Source organism: Bos mutus, chromosome 19 (genome assembly GCF_027580195.1).
Source record: "Bos mutus isolate GX-2022 chromosome 19, NWIPB_WYAK_1.1, whole genome shotgun sequence".
In the NCBI taxonomy this organism is placed as follows: Eukaryota; Metazoa; Chordata; class Mammalia; order Artiodactyla; family Bovidae; genus Bos; species Bos mutus.
The window spans coordinates 12,113,766-12,134,494 of NC_091635.1; the positions used below are offsets into that span (position 1 = coordinate 12,113,766).

Consider the following 20,729-nt stretch of genomic DNA (forward strand, 5'->3'; position numbering starts at 1 on the left):
GAAGGTATTTACAAATGGGGAAACAGGCATTGAAAGGTTAGGAAAATGAGATGGGTAAGTGGGGACCAGGATTCGAACCCAGACGCGGGAACGTAGGCCGGGTTCACAACGTCACACAGCTGCCAAGCCTGGGAGGACACCTGGGTGTTCCATCACCCGGGTGCGGAGAGGGCCCAGGAGCCTCCCCGGGGCGGCGGGTGAGGAGGGGCGCCCACCCCGCCGCGCGCGTTACCCGTTCGCGGGGCCCCGCTTCTCCGGCTGCAGGGACCGCAAGCGCCAGGCCTGCTCCGCCCGCGCCGCCTCCGCTCCGAAGCCAACTCCGCCGCCCGCGGCCCGGCCGAGGCTAGAGGCCCAGCGGCCCGCCGCCTCTGTGACGCGCAGCCCCCTGCGGGGGTCTGCTCATCCCCACGGCCGCGGGGCCCAAACCCGGGGTGATCGCGCAGGTCGAGGGGCCAGACTAGGTGCCCCCACCCCGCAGATGGCCGGGGAGGCGCCCCAGTGAGGGGCGGGAGGCAGGAGGCTGGGCGCCACAGGCCCTGCCCCCTACCCGGCCCCTCTGCACACGGGAAAGAGATTCTGTCCAGGACTTGGGTTGTGCAGGCCCGATCGTTCGCCACCTTTCCTGTCCGGATCCAGCCCCAGTTCCTGTCCATTGTCGGGGACGCTCTCTGGGAAGCCAAAGCCACTGCCAACCCAGCCTTAGTGTTAGTCGCTCAGTCGCTTCTGAGTCTTTGTGACTGTGGACTGTAGCCCGCCAGGCTCCTCTGTCCATGGGATTCTCGAGGCAAGAATACTGGAGTGGGTTGCCATGGCCTCCTCCAGGGCATCTTCCCAACCCAAGGATGGAACCTCAGTCTCCTGCCCTGCAGGCGGATTCGTTACTGTCTGAGGCACCAGGACCCAAAGAAGGCCTTAAGCAAACCTGACTCAGCCAACCTAACAAAGCTTGAGAAAGGTCACATTTCTGCAGTTTTGGGTGGGTGGGGGCACACCCAAACACCCACTGTCCTGGGCTCTGTCCTCCCTAGTGGGAGCTGGTACCCTAACGGGTCTCCCCACAGGCCAGGCAGACAGTTAGGGCTGTGCTACTTCGGGGAGGGGGCTGCTTCTCTGGGTGTCTCCCAGCTGCTCCCCCTGCCAGCGGCCTCCACTGGCACCTCTTCGTGCATTACCTGGCTGCCCCCACCACCCAACCTCATTTTTCTCTTCCTCGCTCTCTCATTTTCTGCCACTCCCCTTTCCATGCGGTCCTAGCTGCTGCTCCCCGACCCCACCCACCCCCGGCCCTGGAAAACCAGTCAAAAATCTAAAGAAAGGTGGAGGACAGGCTTTCAGGAAGATCTTTTTATTCTTCAGAGAGAAAGCTGGATTTCCCAAGGTGTCCAGGCTGGGTTGGGCCTAGATGCTTGATCAGAATTCTCAGGCAGAAGAGTTGGCGTTCTCTTTTCCTCCTGATTTAGCTGTAGCTCTTGGGAAAACCAACATCTCTGTTCAAAAGGAGGAAAATAGTTAAAATCCAAACCTTTTCTTCAACAAGAAAGACACCCAGTGAATAAAACGTCTTTCCTCAAATACAGACTGGCACAGAAAGCAAGCAGAAAAACCAGTGTAAAAACAAAATCTTCAAAATCTGTTGTACCTTTCCCAAAGCTAGCTGGAACTTCACACTTGTTTTCCTTTTGATGAAGCTAACCGCCGGCATTTCTCCTAAAGAAATGGATATTTAAAAAGTTGAAGGTGTATAAAGTGGGAAGTGTTAGTTCCTGGGATATCGCTGGTTAAACCTATCCCCAGTTTCTGGAGCAGGGACCTTGAGCTGTAGATGACAGAAAAGTCATAGATAGAGATGAACGTATTTGCAAAGCAAAAATAGAGACCCCGATGTAGAGAACAAATTTATGGATACCAAGTGGGGTTGGGGTGGGGGGAGAGGAGGGTAGGATGAATTAAGAGACTGGGAATGACATATATACACTACTATGGATAAAAGGGGCTTCCCAGGTGGTTCAGTGGTAAAGAATCTGCCTGCAATGCACGAGACACGGGTTCGATCCTGATTGGAAAGATCCCCTGGAGAAGGAGATAGCAACCCACTCCAGTATTCTTGCCTGGAGAATCCCATGGACAGAGGAGCCTGGTGGGCTACAGTCCACGGGGTCTCTGAGTTGGACACAAATGAGTGACTAACACTTCCACATTTTTTTTTTAGTGACTAAAAAACAACAACAATGTATAAAAGAGATGACTAATGATAACTTACTGTATAGCACAGAGAACTCTACTCAATAGTCTGTAATGACCTATATAGGAAAAGAACCTCAAAAAAAGTAAACATATGTATCTGCATAATTGATTCACTTTGCTGTACAGCAGAAATTAACACAATATTGTAAGGCAACTGTACTCCAATAAAAATTTAAAAAAGAAAAGAAAAAGAGAAGAAAAGGGAGGCCAGTGAACTAGGAGGGGTCTATGGGAGGTTTGGGACAATGTTTAATAGAGGACTGTCATCATCAGGAGGGTGGACGAACAGGTTAGAGGATACCCACGCTATGGCTTCCCTGGGGGCTCAGATGGTAAAGAATCCGCCTCTAATGCGGGAGACCTGGGTTCAGTTCCTAGATTCGGAAGATCCCCTGGAGAAGAGAATGGCAACCCATTCCAGTATTTTGCCTGGAGAATCTCCATGGACAGAGGAACCTGGCGGGCTACGACCCATGGGGTTGCAGAGTCGGACGCAACGGAGCAACTAAGCACAACACAGCACCCCATGGACTCTTGTGTGTGTGAGTGATAGTTGCTCAGTCGTGCCCAACCCTTTGCAGCCCCATGGATGGTAGCCCGCCAGGCTCCTCTGTCCATGGGATTTTCCAGGCAAGAATACTGGAGTGGGTTGCCATTCCATTCTCCAGGGGATCTTCCCAACCCAGGGATTGAAACCGGCTCTCCCACATTGCAGGCAGACTCTACCATCTGAGCCACTAGGGAGTCCTCATGGACTCTTACAACATTAAAAAAGAAAAGGAAGGGGCAACATCATTTGACTTGGAGGGATGCCCTTCTTATTATTGGTTATTGATGAATCCTATACAAGTAGTGTGTACAATTGGACTCCAAATGTGTGTGTGTGTGTGCGGTTATATATTAGAGTTGCCAGATAAAATACAGGCTGTCCAGTTAGATTTTAATTTCAGAGAGACAGAGGATTTTTCTTAGTATGAGTATGTCCCATGAAATTATTTTGTAGTTATTTTTGTCCCAAGTAATGAATTTTTCTTTGCTAAATTCAGCAAGCCTATCATTAAGGATGGAGAGAAGTATGAAAGGAAATTTCAGTTGTAGGAGGCAAGGGAATATGGCACTAATAACACCCTCAGCAAGTATGAAATTCACTCAGCTTGGTAAAATTGTGTGCTTGTGTGCGTACAGAGATGCTTAAAGAAGTTAGAACAAGATTTAGGTCTACTACTTTGTAAGGGGTGTGCGTCATATATTCAGGAAAAAAGGCAAGTGGTAGAGTCATGAGTCTAGGAAGATGATATATGGGGGAAGAAAACCAGTTCAATCCCCATGGAGGCTTGTCAGGTTTTTGTGAACAGAGGTGACGTTTTGGAAGGACACCCACCTGGAGGCTGACACTAGCACTTCATGGCATGGCACTTGGGAGGTGGGATGGGTGTAGGGGGGATTAGCTGTATCTTTATGTTTGTTTGTATGGTATCATGTCAAATGGTTACAACCAAATCTAGTATTTAGTACTGGCAAACTCCGGGAGATAGTGAAGGACAGGGGAGCCTGGTGTGCTGCTTTTCAAGGGGTTGCAACGAGCTGGACACGATTTAGCTACTGAACAACAACAATAACTTTTGTATTTTGAAAAACATCAAATAATGAAAGTATTTTAAAGTGAGACATCCTTTATGGGGCTTGAGAGCATAAGCTCTGGAACTATATCCACATGTATACCTGGCTGGATTCTGCCACTCTCTAATTGTGAAATCCTGGGGAAGCCATTTGACCTTTCTGTTTAGTTTCCTTATCTATAAGATAGGGGTAAAATACCTTCCTGACGTTTATAATGATTAACCATTTGTAAAGAGCTTTGCCACCCCATGGACTGTAGCCCCTCAGGCTCCCTGGTCCATGGAATTTTCCAGGCAAGAATACTGGAGCAGGTGACCATTTCCTTCTCCAGGGGATCTTCCCGACTGAGGGATCAAACCCATGGCTCTTGCATCTCCTGCATTGGCAGGCAGGTTCTTTACCAGCTGAACCACTGGGGAAGCCCCGCTTTGCATTGTAACTGGTGCATAATGGTTAACTACCCCTAATGCTAATTCTTCTTTATTGGAAAGTAATCTAGGATGTGAAAAATCAGGTTATTGAGGCTGCAAATCCTGAGCTACTGGAGGTAAACCTTAATCTGCTGGAGGCAAGATACCAGCTGACTTAGGATCTTGACCAAGGCTCTGATCTCTGGACTGCAGTTGCCTTATCTACGCCATGAGAGAGCTAGACTGGATGCCTTCTATTCATTTGTTTGCTCCAAGGTTTGGGGGCATTTGCTGTGGTCAGTAACTAGGCTGGGAACTGGAGATAGAGATGAGAGACTGGCTCTGCCGTTAGAAATGGGAGGTGATGAACATATATACACAGGAGATAAGTGAGAGTAGATCCGGACACACAGAGAAAGGGGAGATAGTGTTGTCTGAGGACATCTCGCAGGACTTGCATTTCTTTAAACACTGTCCTGATGGCTCATAGCTGGATATGGAAGGAACAGAGGCTGGGTACCTGGTGGTGGTTTAGGGTTGGCAGGGGAAGTAGGATATCACACTGAGAACATCTCCTCAGAATGTCATAGGCTGTCTCATCTTCTACAGGAGAGGAGGCTCTGAGCTTGCCATTGGACTTCAAAGACAGATTCGTGGTTTTGTTTGTTCCTCGTGGCGCTTGCCTTGTTGACTTTTCAGAAAGAAAGGGAGCTCTGTGTCTATTTTTCAGCTTTGGACGGACATCTTTCTCTGCCTTGGAAGTCTGGTCTTCAGCAGCCCAACTCAAAGGGGATGAAGGAGGAATTTCTGGTTTCCCCACTGTAGAAGGTGTCACAGCACCTGAGACTCGACGGCATCTATCCTGCAAGGGTGAGTCAAGCATCAAATTTAAAAATGACCTCAGCTTTAATGGTGGACAATACAATAGGCGAGCTAACCTGAAAAATTTCCACTCCAAACTCTTTAGAAATGCTGGATATAATATGACAAACGTTCACTGAGCTGACTTTGCAAGGAAGCAAGCAAACTCATGTTCCGGGAAAGAAGACGTACCTGTTAAGCACATGAGGTAACCCTTTAGGAGGAGATTGTGGGGTCAGTCTCATGACTAAGAGCTTGGATGAGAGAAAAGTCCCATCCACATGATGTGTGAAATTGGAAGAGTCCCCTTTCCCTGCACGAAGCTGGGAAACTTGAAGTCTGAACTACGGTGGCTGAGAGACAAAAATTGACTAACTGGAAAAGGGAAATGACAACAAAGCTTGTCTACCTTGGACTAGAAATTGAGCATGAGGTGATAAATTCTGAAGAAGAGAGAGAGAGGGGAAAAAAGCAAACACATATGAGCCTATTGCCCTAAGGGGCTTCTCTGGTAGCTCAGCTGGTGAAGAATCCGCCTGCAATGCAGGAGACCCATGTTCCATTGCTGGGTTGGGAAGATCCACTGGAGAAGGGATAGGCTACCCACTCCAATATTCTTGGGCTTTCCTTGTGTCTCAGCTAGTAAAGAATTGGCCTGCAATGTGGGAGATCTGAGTTCGATCCCTGGGTCGGGAAGATCCCCTGGAGAAGGGAATGGCTACCCACTCCAGTATTCTGGCCTGGAAGATTCCATGGACTGTATAGTCCATGGGGTCACGAAAAAATGACAAAGCTTGTCTACCTTGGACTAGAAATTGATCATGAGGTGATAAATTCTGAAGAAGAGAGAGAGGAAACAAACAAACAAACACATCTGAGCCAATTGTCCTAAGCAGGATGAATAAAAATAAATCTTCTCTTGGATACATTGCAGTGAAACCACAGAAGATCCAAAGCAAAGAGGATCTTGAAATCCAACAAAGAAAATGGTTATTGGCAAAGAACAAGCAGCTACACTGAGAGCAGATTTATCAACAGCAATCGAAGAGGTGGGAAGATGGTGAAAATGCTTCAAAATGCTAAAAGAAAATAAAGGTTAATGTAGAATTTGAAATCCAATTAACATTCAAGGATGCAGAATAAAGGAAGTAACTGTGCAGATAACTAAAGATACCTAGACATGTATTTCAGGATGACAGAAATCTTGCCCAGAAGGAAAGCTTGGGATTCGTTACTTCCCTGGTGGTACAGTGTAAGAATCTGCCTTGCAATGCAGGGGACTCGAGTTTGATCCCTGATCAGGGAGCTAAGATCCCACATGCCACAGTGCACTTCAACTACTGAGCTCATACGCTCTGCAGCCCACGTGCCACAACTAGAGAGAAGCCCTCACACTGCAGTAAAGATTCCACACGCCGCAACTAAGACCCAATGCAGCCAAAATAAATCCGTAAAATATTTTAAAAAGAAAGAACATCAGCAAAGAGAAAGGTAAACGTATGAGTATATCCAAGCAGGCATGAATTGAATAAAGTGACAGTAATAATAATGACTAAAGAGGAATAGTAGAAAACCAGGTGAAACTAAGTTCCACAGCATTCATTAATACCTAAAAGGTGGAAATAGAGAATCAATCAACATGTTTTCAAATCCATATATTGTTTTTGTGGAGGGTAGGGAATGTAATTTAGATTTTAAGTCAAGTATTCATATTAAAATGCTCTAAATGTCACCAATAGTAAATTTTATATGTATGGTCCCTGATGAACAAAAAGACCTAGATCATCTCTAGGATTTCTTTAGTTCTGATATGCATTGTTCTCTGGATTGAAGGGTAAAGAAAGGACAAACAGTTTGCCATCCAGGAAGAAGGAAGTGAGTTCTTTGGAGAGATCCTTTGGGGAGATTCCCCCAAAGAAAATGCTCCATCCTGTAGAAGAGGGGAACAGCTTGGCCTGTTCCCAAGGTGCTTAGAGTGATGGAGGGAGAAGTCTGTAAATTTTCCCGGGCAAAAGCAGTCAATCAATCCATCACATCATTACATCCTTTCAGAGTCCTCCTTTTGGTACACAGCCCTGATATCAGCTTCATTGTGGGAAGATGGAGAAAGTTATTAACTTTTTGGAGGAAGCTCACAGCCTAATAGAGAAGACTTCCATACGGGATATGCTGTGCTCTGCTTAGTTGCTCATTCGTGTCTGACTCTTTGCAACTCTATACAACCAGGCTCCTCTGTCCATGGGGATTCTCCAGGCAAAAATACTGGAGTGGGTTGCCATGCCCTCCTCCAGGGGATCTTCCCAACTCAGGGATCAAATCCAGGTCTCCCGCATTGCAGGTGGATTCTTTGCCATCTGATCCACCAGGGACATGGGATAGAAAATAATAAAGCAGAGCCTATTTAGGCCTAAATTGTAATTTTCAGGTCCTCAGAGGTGATCAGTGATAGCTGGATTGGTCAGGGAGGCTCCTTGAAGGGCTGGCATAATTGGAATCCAATTACGTGTGCTAAATAAGCCTAAAGCAGTTCACGATGTCCTTTTTTGAACAAAGCAAAACGAAATATGGGAACCTCTTAATATTCATGCTGTGTAAAACTGGACCCAGAATCTACCATTCAAGACTTCCCAGGTGGTCCAGTGCTTAAGAATCCACCTGCCAATGCAGAGGACACAGGTTCAATCCCTGGTCCAGGAAGACCCCACATGCCATGGAGCAACTAAGCCTGGGCGCCACAGCTACTGAAGCCCATGCATCTAGAGCCCGTGTAAGGCAACAAGAGATGTCACAGCAATTAGAAGCCTGGGACGAAGGCTACGATGAAGATCCAGTGCGCCCAATAAGTAAATAAATAAAATGAATGAATTACAGAAAGAATCTACTGTTCATATCATATTTTTTTGCAATATGAACTGGCTATTGGCATCATTGCTGCTGCTAAGTCAGGTCAGTCGTGTCCGACTCTGTGCAACCCCATAGATGGCAGCCCACAGGCTCCCCTGTCCCTGGGATTCTCCAGGCAAGAACACTGGAGTGGGTTGCCATTTGCTTCTCCAATGCGTGAAAGTGAAAAGTGAAAGTGAAGTCGCTCAGTCGTGTCTGACTCCTAGCGATCCCATGGACTGCAGCGCACCAGGATCCTCCGTCCATGGGATTTTCCAGGCAAGAGTACTGGGGTGGGGTGCCATTGCCTTCTCCATTGGCATCATTAGACAATGACAAATTTCTACTCACCAGATGGTGGAAATACTTATTTCCTGGAATCATTTGGTTGCAATAATGACAGCAGATGGTGCTTTCAGGAACTGGAATGCTCTTCCCTGAAAAAGCACAGAAGCAACAGCACAAATGATTGCCTTTGACAATGGCCAGCCCGGCTGCCCCACTACGTGGCCTGCAGTCCTGAGGATGCCTTGACCCGAGGCTGCCATGAGTGTCCTGCACTGCCAGGGTCCTTGGCCACATGGACCACCCACAACAGGACTCACCCACATTATTTCCATTAAATTGTAAAAGTGCCCTTGGGGCAGCACACAGCCCTGATGAAAAGACGTTTTCCTGGAGCAGGACTGGTTTCCAAGGAGATGGAAGGAGTTGTTACCACAGATGCCAGTCCTGTTCAACCCGACTGCTCTTTCAGTTTAGCCATTTCCGAGCTCTGTGATCAGATGAGGAGTTAACTGCACACATCTTTGTTGATTGTGTTGAAGCTGTGTTGTGCTGTCTTGTTGAAGTTGTGTTGTGTTGATGAAGTTGCATTGTCTTGTTGAAGTTGTGCTGTTGTTGAAGCTGTGCAGTCTTGTTGAAGTTGTGTTGATGAAGTTGTATTGTCTTGTTGCAGTAGTGCTGTCTTGTTGAAGTTGTGTTGATGAAGTTGTGTTGTGTTGTTGAAGCTGTGCAGTCTTGTTGAAGTTGTGCTATCTTGTTCAAGTTGTGTTGTGTTGACAAAGTTGTGCTGAAGAGTTGTTTGTTGGCTATGTTGAAACCCAGGCCTGCTGGGAATGTACTTGAATCTTAAGCACCCCAGTTTTTCATTTGCTGATTTTGATAAAATCTTTTACCCAGAGAGACTTACCGCCTAGGGGATTTTCGGCTCTGTCCCCATGCTACTGTTGTTACTAAAACAACCAGTGAGAGGATGTGTTTGGCTCGTGTTCTCTGTAAACACACTTCCTGAAGAGGTAACTGGGTAAAGAGAGGATGCTGTGGCACCAGGTGGCCAACACGCAGGCCCAAAGGTCAGGGGCTACATCTGGATCCTTTGGGAAAGTTCCTGATTTTGTGTCAGGGAACTTGGGGATCCTGTCTGGTTTCTGCCTCTAGCAAGCCCCTGTTTCACTCTGCATAGCTTTCTCATCTCTACAAGGATTCAGGTAGGTCTCTGCCAGTCTGGAGTCATGCTGGAGGAGTTCAAAGGAAGCCTCCCATCTGGTAGGGCCCCATTGCCTCTGCACTCATCTGTGTAGCTCCCAGGTCCCCAACCCCTGGCTTCTTGGCTCCCTGAATCAGTCATTTATTTTTATAAATTAAAAACAATTCTTTTTATTGGAAGAAAATTGCTTTACAATATTGTGTTGGCCTCTGCCGCACAACAACTCAAATCAGCCATAATTATATGTTCATCCCCTCCTTCTTGAACCTCCCTCCACACCCCATTCCAACCCTCTAGGTTGTCACAGAGCACCAGGCTGGGCAGCTTCCTTATAGTTATCTATTTTACACTTGGTCGTGTATATATGAGGATGTTAAGGTGGCTCAGATGGTAAAAGCGTCTGCCTGCAATGTGGGAGACCCAGGTTAGATCCCTGGGTCAGGAAGATCCCCTGGAGAAGGAAATGACAACCCACTCCAGTACTCTTGCCTGGAAAATGCCATGAACGGAGGAGCCTGGTGTGCTACAGCCCATGGGGTCGCAAAGAGTCGGGCACGACTGAGCGACTTCCCTTAGTGTATACATGGGGCTTCCCAGGTGGTCCTTGTGGTAAAGAACCTGCCTGCCAAGTCAGGAGACGTAAGAGACGTGGGTTCGATCCTGGGTCAGGAAGATCCCCTGGAGCGGAGGGCATGGCAACCCACTCCAGTATTCTTGCTTGGAGAATCCTATGGACAGAGGAGTCTGGTGGGCTACAGTCCATGGGGTCGCAAAGAGTCGGACACGACCGAAGCGACTTAGCACACACGAACACAGTGTCCATATGTTGATGCTACTTTCTCAGTTTGTCCTACGCTGTCCTTCCCCTGCTGCGTCCACCAGTCTGACTCTATACCGGAGTCTCCCTTCTCTGTAAATAGGTTCATTAGTACTATTTTTTAGATTCCATATTTATGCATTTATGCATTATGATATTTGCTTTTCTCTGGACCAGTCATTTCAAGACACAGCGGGTGCACAGGAAGGCCACTCTGGAACTAGACTAGCCAGGTGACTTAGAGACACACGCATCTGTCAGCACCCTCGTCACCCGTCCTGCTGAGAGCTCACGATGCTCACCTTTCTGGAGCCGGAGCTGCTCACACCGACACTCTTCTCTGTGCCGGGCCAGCACGCGGAGCATGACGTGCTGGCCACAGTCTGGGCAGAGCTCCGTCTGCTGGCCGCAGTGGTGTTCATGGAGGTCCACCTTGTTCAGGCGCACGGCCAGCTGGCAGAACTGGCACTCAACCGGGCGCTCCTGGCATTCCTGAGCCTGCGGGGAGGCCGGCGGGACGGGCATAGTCACTGGCCTGCAGTGACTACAGTTGCCTTGGGGCTAGGAGCTTATTTCCTTGAGGGGGACTGAAGCCAGTAAGAGAAAGCAGGTGGGAAAGACTAGGGGGTGGGGGGTGGGAGGAGGTTGTGGGAGGGGGGGCCTCTCCTTGCGAGGGGAACATGAGCTCTCTTGGACCTTGGCAAGAGGGGCAGGGGCAGGGGGCCCTGTGTCACGGGGATAAGCTAGTTCCAGGCCTGCTTGGGAGAGAAGAGAGAGCTGGGGGCGGGAGGGGAGAGCTTTATGACCCGCCCCCTCCCCTCCTCCTGGGCTTGGCAGAAGAAATCACACCTGCCCCTCACCTCGTGACTCTCCAGCGAGTGCTTCGGCACGCTCTGCTGACACATGGCGCATCCCACCTAAATGCGGAGGGAGGTGCTCAAGTCCCACCCTGGCTCTGTGTGTCAGGGATGGGTCTGTGAGCACCTGGGGGCAGGAATCAGGCACCCTCATCTGGAATCAGGCACCCTCATCTGCCTGCAGCACCAACTCTGAGCTCAGGAACGCATTCGTGGGACCCTCTGAGCTGAGATGGATGCCTCAGCTTGAGGAGCTCCAGAAACAGCTGGAGAGAAAGGTTGGCCTTTGACCAACCTTGGCCGTGACTGCCTTCCAAGCGCCCCTTTCCTGTTTCTCCTCTTGACACATCTCAAACGAACATTTTACTTTTCCCAAAACAGGGACCCCTAGTCTTGGCCAACCTCATATGCCTGTAGGGAAAGGATTGGGAATGGGAAACCGGGGTCTACTCAATGCAGTACAGGAAAGAAGTGTAGTAGCTCAGTCGTGTCTGACTCTTTGCGACCCCATGGACTGTAATACACCAGGCTCCTCTGTCCATGGGAATTTCCAGGCCAGAATACTGGAGTGAGTTGCCATTCCCTTGAATCTTCCCGACCCAGGGATGGAACCCAGGTCTCCTGCTTTGCAGGCAGATTCTTTACTGTCTGAGCCACCAGGGAAGTCCAAGTGGCCGTACAGGGAGGGCAGGATTATCTACCCTTTCCTCTTTGCGTAGGGGGCTAGGCGCGGGGGCTGAGCAACTTGCCCATGGTAGGCAGCCATGAGATGGGCCGCAGAGAGGACCCTGCCCCTCCACCTCCGTCCCCCAATCTGCCTCCCCACCTGCTGGTGCCCGCCCTGGCAGTGTTCTTCCATCTCATGCTGCAGGACGGGTTCCTTGCATTCTGGGCAGAGGACCAGGTACATCAAGCAGTGGGCCTCATGGAGGCCCAGGTGGTTGGAGGCCACCCTTCTTTTGCTGCAGGATCAAAAGGGAGGAAAACCAGGTTTATTTCATGGTATAAAGCATGGAGCCGTATTTTATACATGAGGCTCCTGGATGAAGATCTTTCAAGGCCTCAAGCACTGAAAATATGATGATGAGACCACCTGACTCGCCTTCCCCATGTTGATCTCAAATCAGAACAATGCTGAATCATGACGTAATGGTAAGGATGCTCTGTAAAGCTCTTATGTTGCCCAGGGTGAGCACGGTGGGTAAGAAGGAGCAGGAGTGAGCGATTACAAAGGAACAAGAGAAACCTTTGGGAGGTAATGAATAGTTTCATTGTCTTGATTGTGACTGATGAAATAAAATTTATATTTTAAGGCAGGACAAGAACAAATTAAAGATAAAACTCTGTGTGTGTGTTTGGGGCTCCTCCCTCCCTCATGTGCATTGTGCATCTGTACTACACATTAACCAGAGCCCCTCATAGATGGAAGAGCCTGCTCAACTGTTTCTTTTTTTCTTTCTTCTGATGCCAGAAATGTAAATGAAAAGAATAGTGTTCTTTCTCAGCTCTGTGCTCAGTCACAGTGACTCACTGCTCACTCAGTACTCTCTGTGCGTGCTCACCTGGACTAGGCAGGTATCCTTGGTGAACTTTTTGTAAAATGTCAGCATGTCATTCTGATTTATGATCCTTTGTCTCAAAGGTGTATGACTGTGTCTTTGACTTCTAACCCAGGCTTCCCTGGTGGCTCAGATGGTACAGAATCTGCCTGCAATGTGGAAGACTGAGGTTTAGTTGCTCAGTTGTGTCTGACTCTTTGGGACCCCATGGACAGTAGCCCCCCAGGTTCCTCTGCCCATGGGATTCCTCAGGCAAGAATATTGGAGTGGGTTGCCATTCCCTTCTCAGGGGATCTTCTCGACTCAGGGATCGAACCCGTGTCTTCTGCATTGCCAGGCAGATTCTTTACTGTCTGAGACACCAGGGAAACCCTATATATATCTTATTTTTCAGATTATTTTCCATTATAGGTTATTACAAGATATTGGCTATAGTTCCCTGTGCTGTACAGTAAACCTTTGTTGCTTATCTATTTTTAAAAATTAGAAATAGCATTCTATTTATACAAAGTCAAGCAAGCGGAATCAAAATGTCATATTTTAGTTGGGCAAAAACTTGTAAGTTTTCTAATACATATATACCCTATACACTATATATACTATATTATAGTAATACATATATTATACATATCTAATACATATAAATTATACTTAATATTATATATAATAAATAGAAATACAATTATATATTTATTTATAAATATAGAACAAATATAATTATATAAATGATATATAATATATATTATATTACTTATATATATGTTTACAAAACCTTTCTACTTGGGGAAGCATGGACTCTTAATCACTGGACCACCAGGAAAGTCTCCCTTCCGCTATTCTTACCCCTCTGCCTGGCCTGGCACCTCAGCTTTTTTTCCTGAGCTCGTGCAAACGCCAGAGAGCCAGGAGGGTCTGGCTGGAGAAAGACCTTGGGGAGCGATCCCCCTGGTTCCTGTCACAGGTAGGGAGCTTCGAGAGTAAGGTGCCTCAAGGGGTTGGGTCCCCATGATTTAGAGGTGTGGTCTGGGAGCTTTGCTCTATCCCCTCACCCTGCCCCACAGGTCCCTCTAAAGGTGGGGGTGGGCATGGTCTCAGACAATCTGCGGGAGCCTCTTTCTTTCAAAGACTGGTATGAAGAGCATACAAATTAGGACCCGAGGTCTGAAAAATAGGAGTAGCCCAGCAGGGATGGTTAGCCTGGCTGTCTGGCTGTAGAACTGTCCCAGAAAGTCTTCAGTACCTGGAGGCGGGGGTGGGGCGGGGTTCAGGGATATCTGCCAACCCTGAGCCTCTCTCACTGATATCTCCTGAGTTTACACCTTCCTATCTCAGGGGCCCACCCTGGCCTTCCTGGGCACACAGACCCTTTCCTCTTCACTTTAGAAACAGACTTATCCTGTCTGCCCCTCTCACCAGCCAGCCTCAGGTCGGCCACCAGGGAAAGCGACTTCTTACCAGTTCCTGCACACCTGCAAGGCTCCCTCCATGTTCTGATCTCCGGAATCTTTCTGTTTCAAGTTTCAGTTCTTGCAGGCAGAGAAACGAAACTGAAAGTGAAGGGCCCACAGCCTAGGAAGGGAGGGGTTTTCAGATTCCTCAGCCCAGGGCTGCTGCACAGTACCTGTGACTGGACATCCAGGAAGCCCGGTCCCTGCCTCCTCCCTCAGCCTGTGCTGCCGCCGGCTGTTGCTGCGACCCCTTGGGTGGGAGCCAGAGGCCAGGCCGCCCTGGGCAGCAGCCCCTCCCCTCCCCTAGGCTGGCCTCACTGCATCCGGGTCACTCCATCCTCTTCCACAAAACACTGACCTCCTCGTCCCTCCTGGTCCTCTCACTGATCCTTCCTCTGTAGGAGAGAGCTGGTTGGCCATGTTGAACTTGAACTTGAAGGCCGCTCCTCCTTGAGAACGGCTCCTGACTTCCTGTATTCTACTCTGGTCCGGGTCAGGGGCAGGAGGAACTGGGGCTGCAGGGTGGGGACTGCAGGCTTTGGAGCCACATCTGTAGCAGCCTGGTGACCTAGGGCACTCACCTATTCCCCCTGTTCAACTCTGTCCTCACTTGTAAATAACAACATTAAACTGTAACTGTAATTAAGCTGTAATGCTAACAAGGGGGCAGGCGAATGGGGAAGTCTTCAGACACAGAAACTGCTGCGCTGAGGGCTGATGTAACTTGCACACATTGCCAGCCAACAGGAAGCAGAATCAGGCTTTGAACCCCAGGCCAAGAGGCCCAGCGCTTGTCTCTCCTAGAATGGCCAGAGGGTCAGGAGCCGGGAATTCGAATCTTGGTAGTGGCCCTAACTGACAAGAGTCACTTTAGCCTCTGGGCTTGTTTCCTCATTTCCACCCCCCTCCTCCCGCCGCCTACTCTGGACTCTACAGGGGACCTAGGGAACTTAGGAAGTCCGGGTGCTCCCAGAAACTGTGAAAAATTGCTTTCATTTGAGTACATGGACTTGAAAGGAGTCTGGCACCCAGACTGTTATAAATGACTGGACGAATTGACCCCAAAATTTGAGATACAAAGATATCAAGTTCTGCTAAAGGCAACACGTGTCCAAAATTATATATGCATAATTGGATCAAATGAATGTAGAACAGTTGTTTGTGTTCTTTTCACAGACAGCAGGATGTAATTAATTAGATAAAAATGACAGAACAGTGTATCTAATTGCTCAGTAGAAACTGAAAAATTTGCAGATAATTGCAATTCCATCAGAAACGTTTGGATATTATATACTTTATGTTGACATTTTTAAGGGGATTTAATGTGCATTTCTATTTCCCAGAATCTTATTTGTAAAAAAATACCATGCCTGTCTTTAATTAGCTTCAATATTTACCTTTATTATTCATAAACACGACTAAGACATTGATGTGTTATTGGAATGATTGTGGCTTTGCACATTTGTCTAAGCATCTTAATTTATTTAAACTTTAGTGAGCACACCATCTACATAACCTTACTATACTTGATCAATATGTGACAGTTTTTCACTGTTACATGAGTAAGTCCCTCCTGATGGTCAAGTCAGAAATTGAAAAGGGACCACTGAGGCATGGTGGGTACTCCACACTCAGGCCCTTAGCCTGACGTGTGGCCATTTATTGGGATTCTTGGGGCAGCAAGGATGGTGGATTCCAAACTTGCCCACACTTGCGAACCGCTTGGGAAACTAACCAAAAGCCACGGATGCCTGCCCAACCCCAGAAAACGTGATTTCCCTGGTCCGGCAAGTGGCTGTGACTTTGGAGTTTTTGAAACTCCAAAGGTGATTCTAACGTGGAAACAATTTGGTGTTGGAGGAAAGGGCTGGTTCTGAATGCCAGGAACTTTCCCACCTGAACAATAAGAGAATGGGGCAGATGAGCGTCACTCAAGATTCCACAAGTGTGGGGACCAACTCTTGGTGCTCATGGAAGAAAGACAAGAGTGGGTTACTGCAGGAGGAGAGCTGGGATTTGTGGGTGGAAGTCCTGGGAGGGCCCAAGCTTCCTCCCGGTCACCACCCTCTCCCTGGATAAACCTGTCAGGGATGGAGGGGACCTGGCCCCAGGAGTGGGGCAGGGAAGGTCTGGGATGCAGTGAGCATGCTACTCTCATGTCCCACGTGGGTGAACTCGTGAGAAAGCCCACCTAAGCCAAGGTGCAGACAGGCTCTTTGTCTGGAGCTCTTTGTGCTGCACACAGGAAGAGAAGGGGGAACAGGGTATGGAAGCTGCTTACACAACCCCTGCCTCCGCCTTCTTGATAGATCCTCTCTAATGTGTATCTGCACACCCCCACCCCTACAACTGAGGGTCCTCAGAGCTTTCCCAGACCCCAGTCACAGCTGAGCTAACAGAAGGATTCCAAGCATTGAGCGGTGGCACAAGGTTGCCGAGAGAATTCTTGTGATGCCTGCAAATGGAGTGAGAGCAGCTTTTCTAAGGAGGAGAATAGGATTAAGGAAAAGGTTCAGACGTGGTCTCTAGCCAACTGGCTGCTGCTGCTAAGTCGCTTCAGTCATGTCCGACTCTGTGCGACCCCATAGACGGCAGCCCACCAGGCTCCCCTGTCCCTGCGATTCTCCAGGCAAGAACACTGGAGTGGGTTGCCATTTCCTTCTCCAATTCATGAAAGTGAAAAGCCAAAGTGAAGTCGCTCAGTCATGTCCGACTCTTAGCGACCCCATGGACTGCAGCCTACCAGGCTTCTCCATCTATGGGATTTTCCAGGCAAAAAAAGTACTGGAGTGGGGTGCCATTGCCTTCTCCACCAGCCAACTGGCACACTCTAAAATCCAGATACTGAATGAGAGATGTGCCTGCATGCTCAGTCACTAAGTCTTGTCTGACTCTTTGCAACCCCATGGACTGTAGCCCTCCATCCATGGGATTCTCCAGGCAAGAATACTGGAGTGGGTCACCAGTCCCTTCTCCAAGGGTCTTTCTGACCCAGGGCTCAAACCCAGGTCTCCTGCATTGCAGGTGGATTCTTTACCAGCTGAGCTACCAGGGAAACTCACGAGAGCGGATGGTAACAGTAATGATCAGTGATAGGAGTGATCAGTAATGATCAGTAACAGCAAAAATTACTGCTTATACATTTCCTCTGCTGCAGGCATTATATGAAGCATTCTACAGGCAAGATCTTTTTTAATCTGCCCAACAGCTCTGATGTATGTATTTTAGCCCCGTTTACATCTGTGGAAATGGGGGCCCAGAGAGGTTAGGTACTTTGCTCACAGTCACACAGTGGGAAAAAAAACAAAAGAAGGTCACACAGTGAATATCAGAACTGGGATTTGAACCAGGCTGATCTCACTCAGGGGTGTATGAACATAAGTCAGACACCAGCCACCTTATTTGACAGCTGGAGGGGATGGGGGAGACCCAGGTTAATGTCCCAATTCCCTTCCTCCCCACCTGGGAAAATTGTTTAATTCCTCTGACCTTTGCTTCCCACTGCTGTCCATCTCCAGGCAGTTTTACACATAGCAAAAATAATGGGGAAAAACCCATGAGATTTCACACACGTTGTCTCCTGCTGAGATCCCCTAGAACAGAGGGGGTGGTGAGATGTCAAAGAGAGTGCAAAGATGAGACTCCTGGGGGACAGGGATCGGTGATGGTGGAAATGGAAATGACCTTGAGCTTTTTAATATCTACATCCTAATTGTCTTCCAAGATGTTTCCTCTTTCCAGACCGGCACACCCCTGTACCACCCCTTCCTTACCTGATCAAAATTCCACCAGTTCTTCAAAGCTAACTCTGATATCATCACAGATACAGGATCTACTTGCTCTGTCTCTGGGTCTGGTTGGCTGCTTATCTGTCTGTAGCCCCAACTTGTGCTCATCCAACCACAGATGTAGGCTATTTGAGGTTCATCACCACCTCTTTTTTTTTTTTTTTTTTAATTTCGGTTACACTGGATCTTTGTTGCTACACTGCCTTTCTCTAGGTGCAGGGGCTACTCTCTAGTTGCTTCTCACTGTGGTAGTTTCTCTTGTTGCAGATCACAGGCTCTAGGCGCAGGGGCTCAGTTGTTGTGGCACATGGGCTTAGTTGCCCTTTGGCAAGTAGAATTTTCCCAGACCAGGGATCGAACCGGTGTCCCCTGCATTGGCAGGTGGATTCTTAACCCCCTGGACCATGCAGGAGCTCCTCATCACCTCTTTCATCAAGCTGTTTCTAATTCATCAGCTTCTGCCAGAGGACCCGCTGAGCTTGTGCCCAGTAGCCTGTGAAGTCTTTGGCTGTGTGTAGTGGGCAGGCAAAGGCTGGCTGAGCTGAATGGGTGTGAACAATGCAGGTCTGAGATAATTAGAAGTTAGAAATCTCCCTTCACTCCCATCTCCACCCCACCCCACCCCAGAACCTGAGGTTCTCAAAGCAACAGTGGATGCCATTAACTTCTGAATTTTTTTAGTTGGAAGATAATTGCTTTGCTATGTTGTGTTGGTTTCTGCCGTACGTCAACATGAATCAGCCACAAGCATACATATGTCCCCTTCCTCCTGAATCTCCCTCCCCATCTTCCCCCCCGGGCCCCAGGTTGTCACAGAGCACTGGGCTGAGATCCTTGTGTCATATAGTAAATTCCCACTGGCTCTCTATTCTACATATGGTAATATATATGTTTCTGTGTTATTCTCTGAATTCATCCCACCCACTCCCTCCCTTCTGAATTTTAAAGAGAACCTATAATTCTATAACTAATCCATAAATAAGTTTTGTTTCATTTTTTTTAAGTTGCAGAAAAATTGCTTTACAATATTGTGTTAGTTTCTGCTGTACACCACCATGAATCAGCTATATGTATACATATATCCCTTCCCACCCCCATCTCGAGCCTCCCTCCCACCTAGAAATAAGTTCTCTTTGAAAACAATTGGAATAGTATAGACGAAGGAAAATTTCTTTCTGACCACCATGCCCGCTCTGGAGCCATCGCTATTTTTAACCGGCGTGTGTAACCAGGCACATTCTGGCTGGCACAGAAGCCTGTCTCCATTCCCACCATGACATGAATCAGTGTTGTGGGCTTTCATGATGGCATCATTCTGCCACTCGTCTTTGGCCAGCCACCAACCCCTCCCCAATCCCAAACCCATAAAAAAACTAGATGAGAAATGCTCCGTTGTGAGCTTAGAATTCCTCTCCAGGACGCTCTGGCTACCGGCTTGGCAGCAGTCAGGAGTTTCCGGTAGCCTCCTTTGTGTCAGGCCAGGGGGGGTCAGGGTTGTCACAGGGAACCAGTCCCTCGGCCGTGACTTGGCTGGGCTGCCCAGTGTTACCCTTCACTGGGTGGGGCGGGGGGTGGGTGTGGAGTGGGCACTCTAGGCTGGCCCAGGAAGCAGGAATAATAGTACATACCTCAGTGTGTTGTCTTGAGGATAAGCTGAGAAATTGTGTGTGAAAGCTGCACAAGCTCATGGAACACAGGAGAGAATATTAAAAGGTTATTTCCACGGTTGACTTCAAGAAGGGATCTTGGTCAGGCTTTCTTCTTTTAAGGGATCGCTACCCTAAGGAAGGGCTTTCCCTGTGGCTCAGCAGTACAGACTCTGCCTGCCAATGCAGGAGATGCAATAGACTTGGATTCGATCCCTGGGTCGGGAAGATCCCTGGAGTAGGAAATGGCAACCCACTCCAGTATTCTTGCCTGGAAAATTCCATGAACAGAGGACGGGCTACAGTCCATGCAGTCGCAAAAAGTCAAACACAACTGAGTGACTGAACACAGTGCAGGCTAAGGAAAATGATGTAACGACAGAAGTATGTTACTTGCCAGACAAAAATTACATGGTGGGATTGTGAGCACTTCTGTCAGTCATGCCTTTAGAAAGATCCTGTGGTCAGAGTGGGCCCGAGTCCTGGGAGACATGATGGTCGAGATTGCAGTCTCCCTAAGTACAATGTGTTTGGGTGGGAGTTTGTTTTTCAGACCACAGGCAATTGCATCAAATGACTAGTCTCTCTGGATGGAATTCAAGCCTGGGAATATCTGTGATTGTGTTTGGGGCAGACTCCAAGTCAGCCTGGGCAGCAAAGTCGGGGGATGCCCTGCCAGCTCCTGCTTAGTTGGCATCCAGAGGGGAGGAACCTTGTCATTAAACGGATGGGCAAGAAACAGCAGCTCCACGACTTCTGTCTGCAATTGTGGTCTCGAGTACTCTTCCCTTCCCTTCCTTTGGAGGTCAGTTTCCACACGTTCTCAGCTCTGTTCCTGATCAAGGCACCCCCTCCCCCTCTCCCCCTACTTTTCCCCATCCAACCAGCAATCCCAACTCCCCTCTTTGTCCCCCATTGATCACTGCTCCACTTCCCCAGAGGGACGTCTCTGGGTCAGTGTTCTGGGGACTTTTACCTCTGTCTGGTGATTTTCTAGGTCTCAGTCATGGAATGGGCCACCTTAGCTGCTGCCGAATCTCATGTGACCCAGGACAAATGGCCATGAACATTAAATCTTTTATTATCACTTTTTTTGGAGGGGGGAGG

The 20,729-nt window shown here is 48.4% G+C and overlaps 1 protein-coding gene across 7 annotated transcripts; it reads right to left on the reverse strand.

Moving 5' to 3' along the window:
• Nucleotides 1-1,335: 1,335 nt before the first annotated feature.
• XAF1 (XIAP associated factor 1) lies at nucleotides 1,336-19,627 on the reverse strand. Of its 7 annotated transcripts, XM_014481792.2 has the most exons (9): nucleotides 14,547-14,819; nucleotides 14,196-14,309; nucleotides 12,008-12,143; nucleotides 11,185-11,241; nucleotides 10,627-10,822; nucleotides 8,370-8,455; nucleotides 4,795-5,136; nucleotides 1,640-1,707; nucleotides 1,351-1,487 (listed from the first exon to the last, which is right to left on the reverse strand). In XM_014481792.2, the coding sequence occupies exons 2-8, from the start codon at nucleotides 14,225-14,227 to the stop codon at nucleotides 1,663-1,665; spliced, it is 894 nt and encodes a 297-aa protein (XP_014337278.2). In that variant the 5' UTR covers nucleotides 14,228-14,309; nucleotides 14,547-14,819; the 3' UTR covers nucleotides 1,351-1,487; nucleotides 1,640-1,662. The 7 variants fall into 7 exon arrangements, with proteins under 7 accessions (XP_014337277.2, XP_070245361.1, XP_070245363.1 ...); XM_014481791.2 differs by lacking the exon at nucleotides 1,640-1,707 and having other exon boundaries at nucleotides 1,336-1,487; nucleotides 14,547-14,827; XM_070389260.1 differs by lacking the exons at nucleotides 1,640-1,707; nucleotides 14,547-14,819 and adding an exon at nucleotides 12,744-12,889 and having other exon boundaries at nucleotides 1,336-1,487; nucleotides 14,196-14,266.
• Between the last annotated feature and the right edge of the window lie 1,102 nt (nucleotides 19,628-20,729).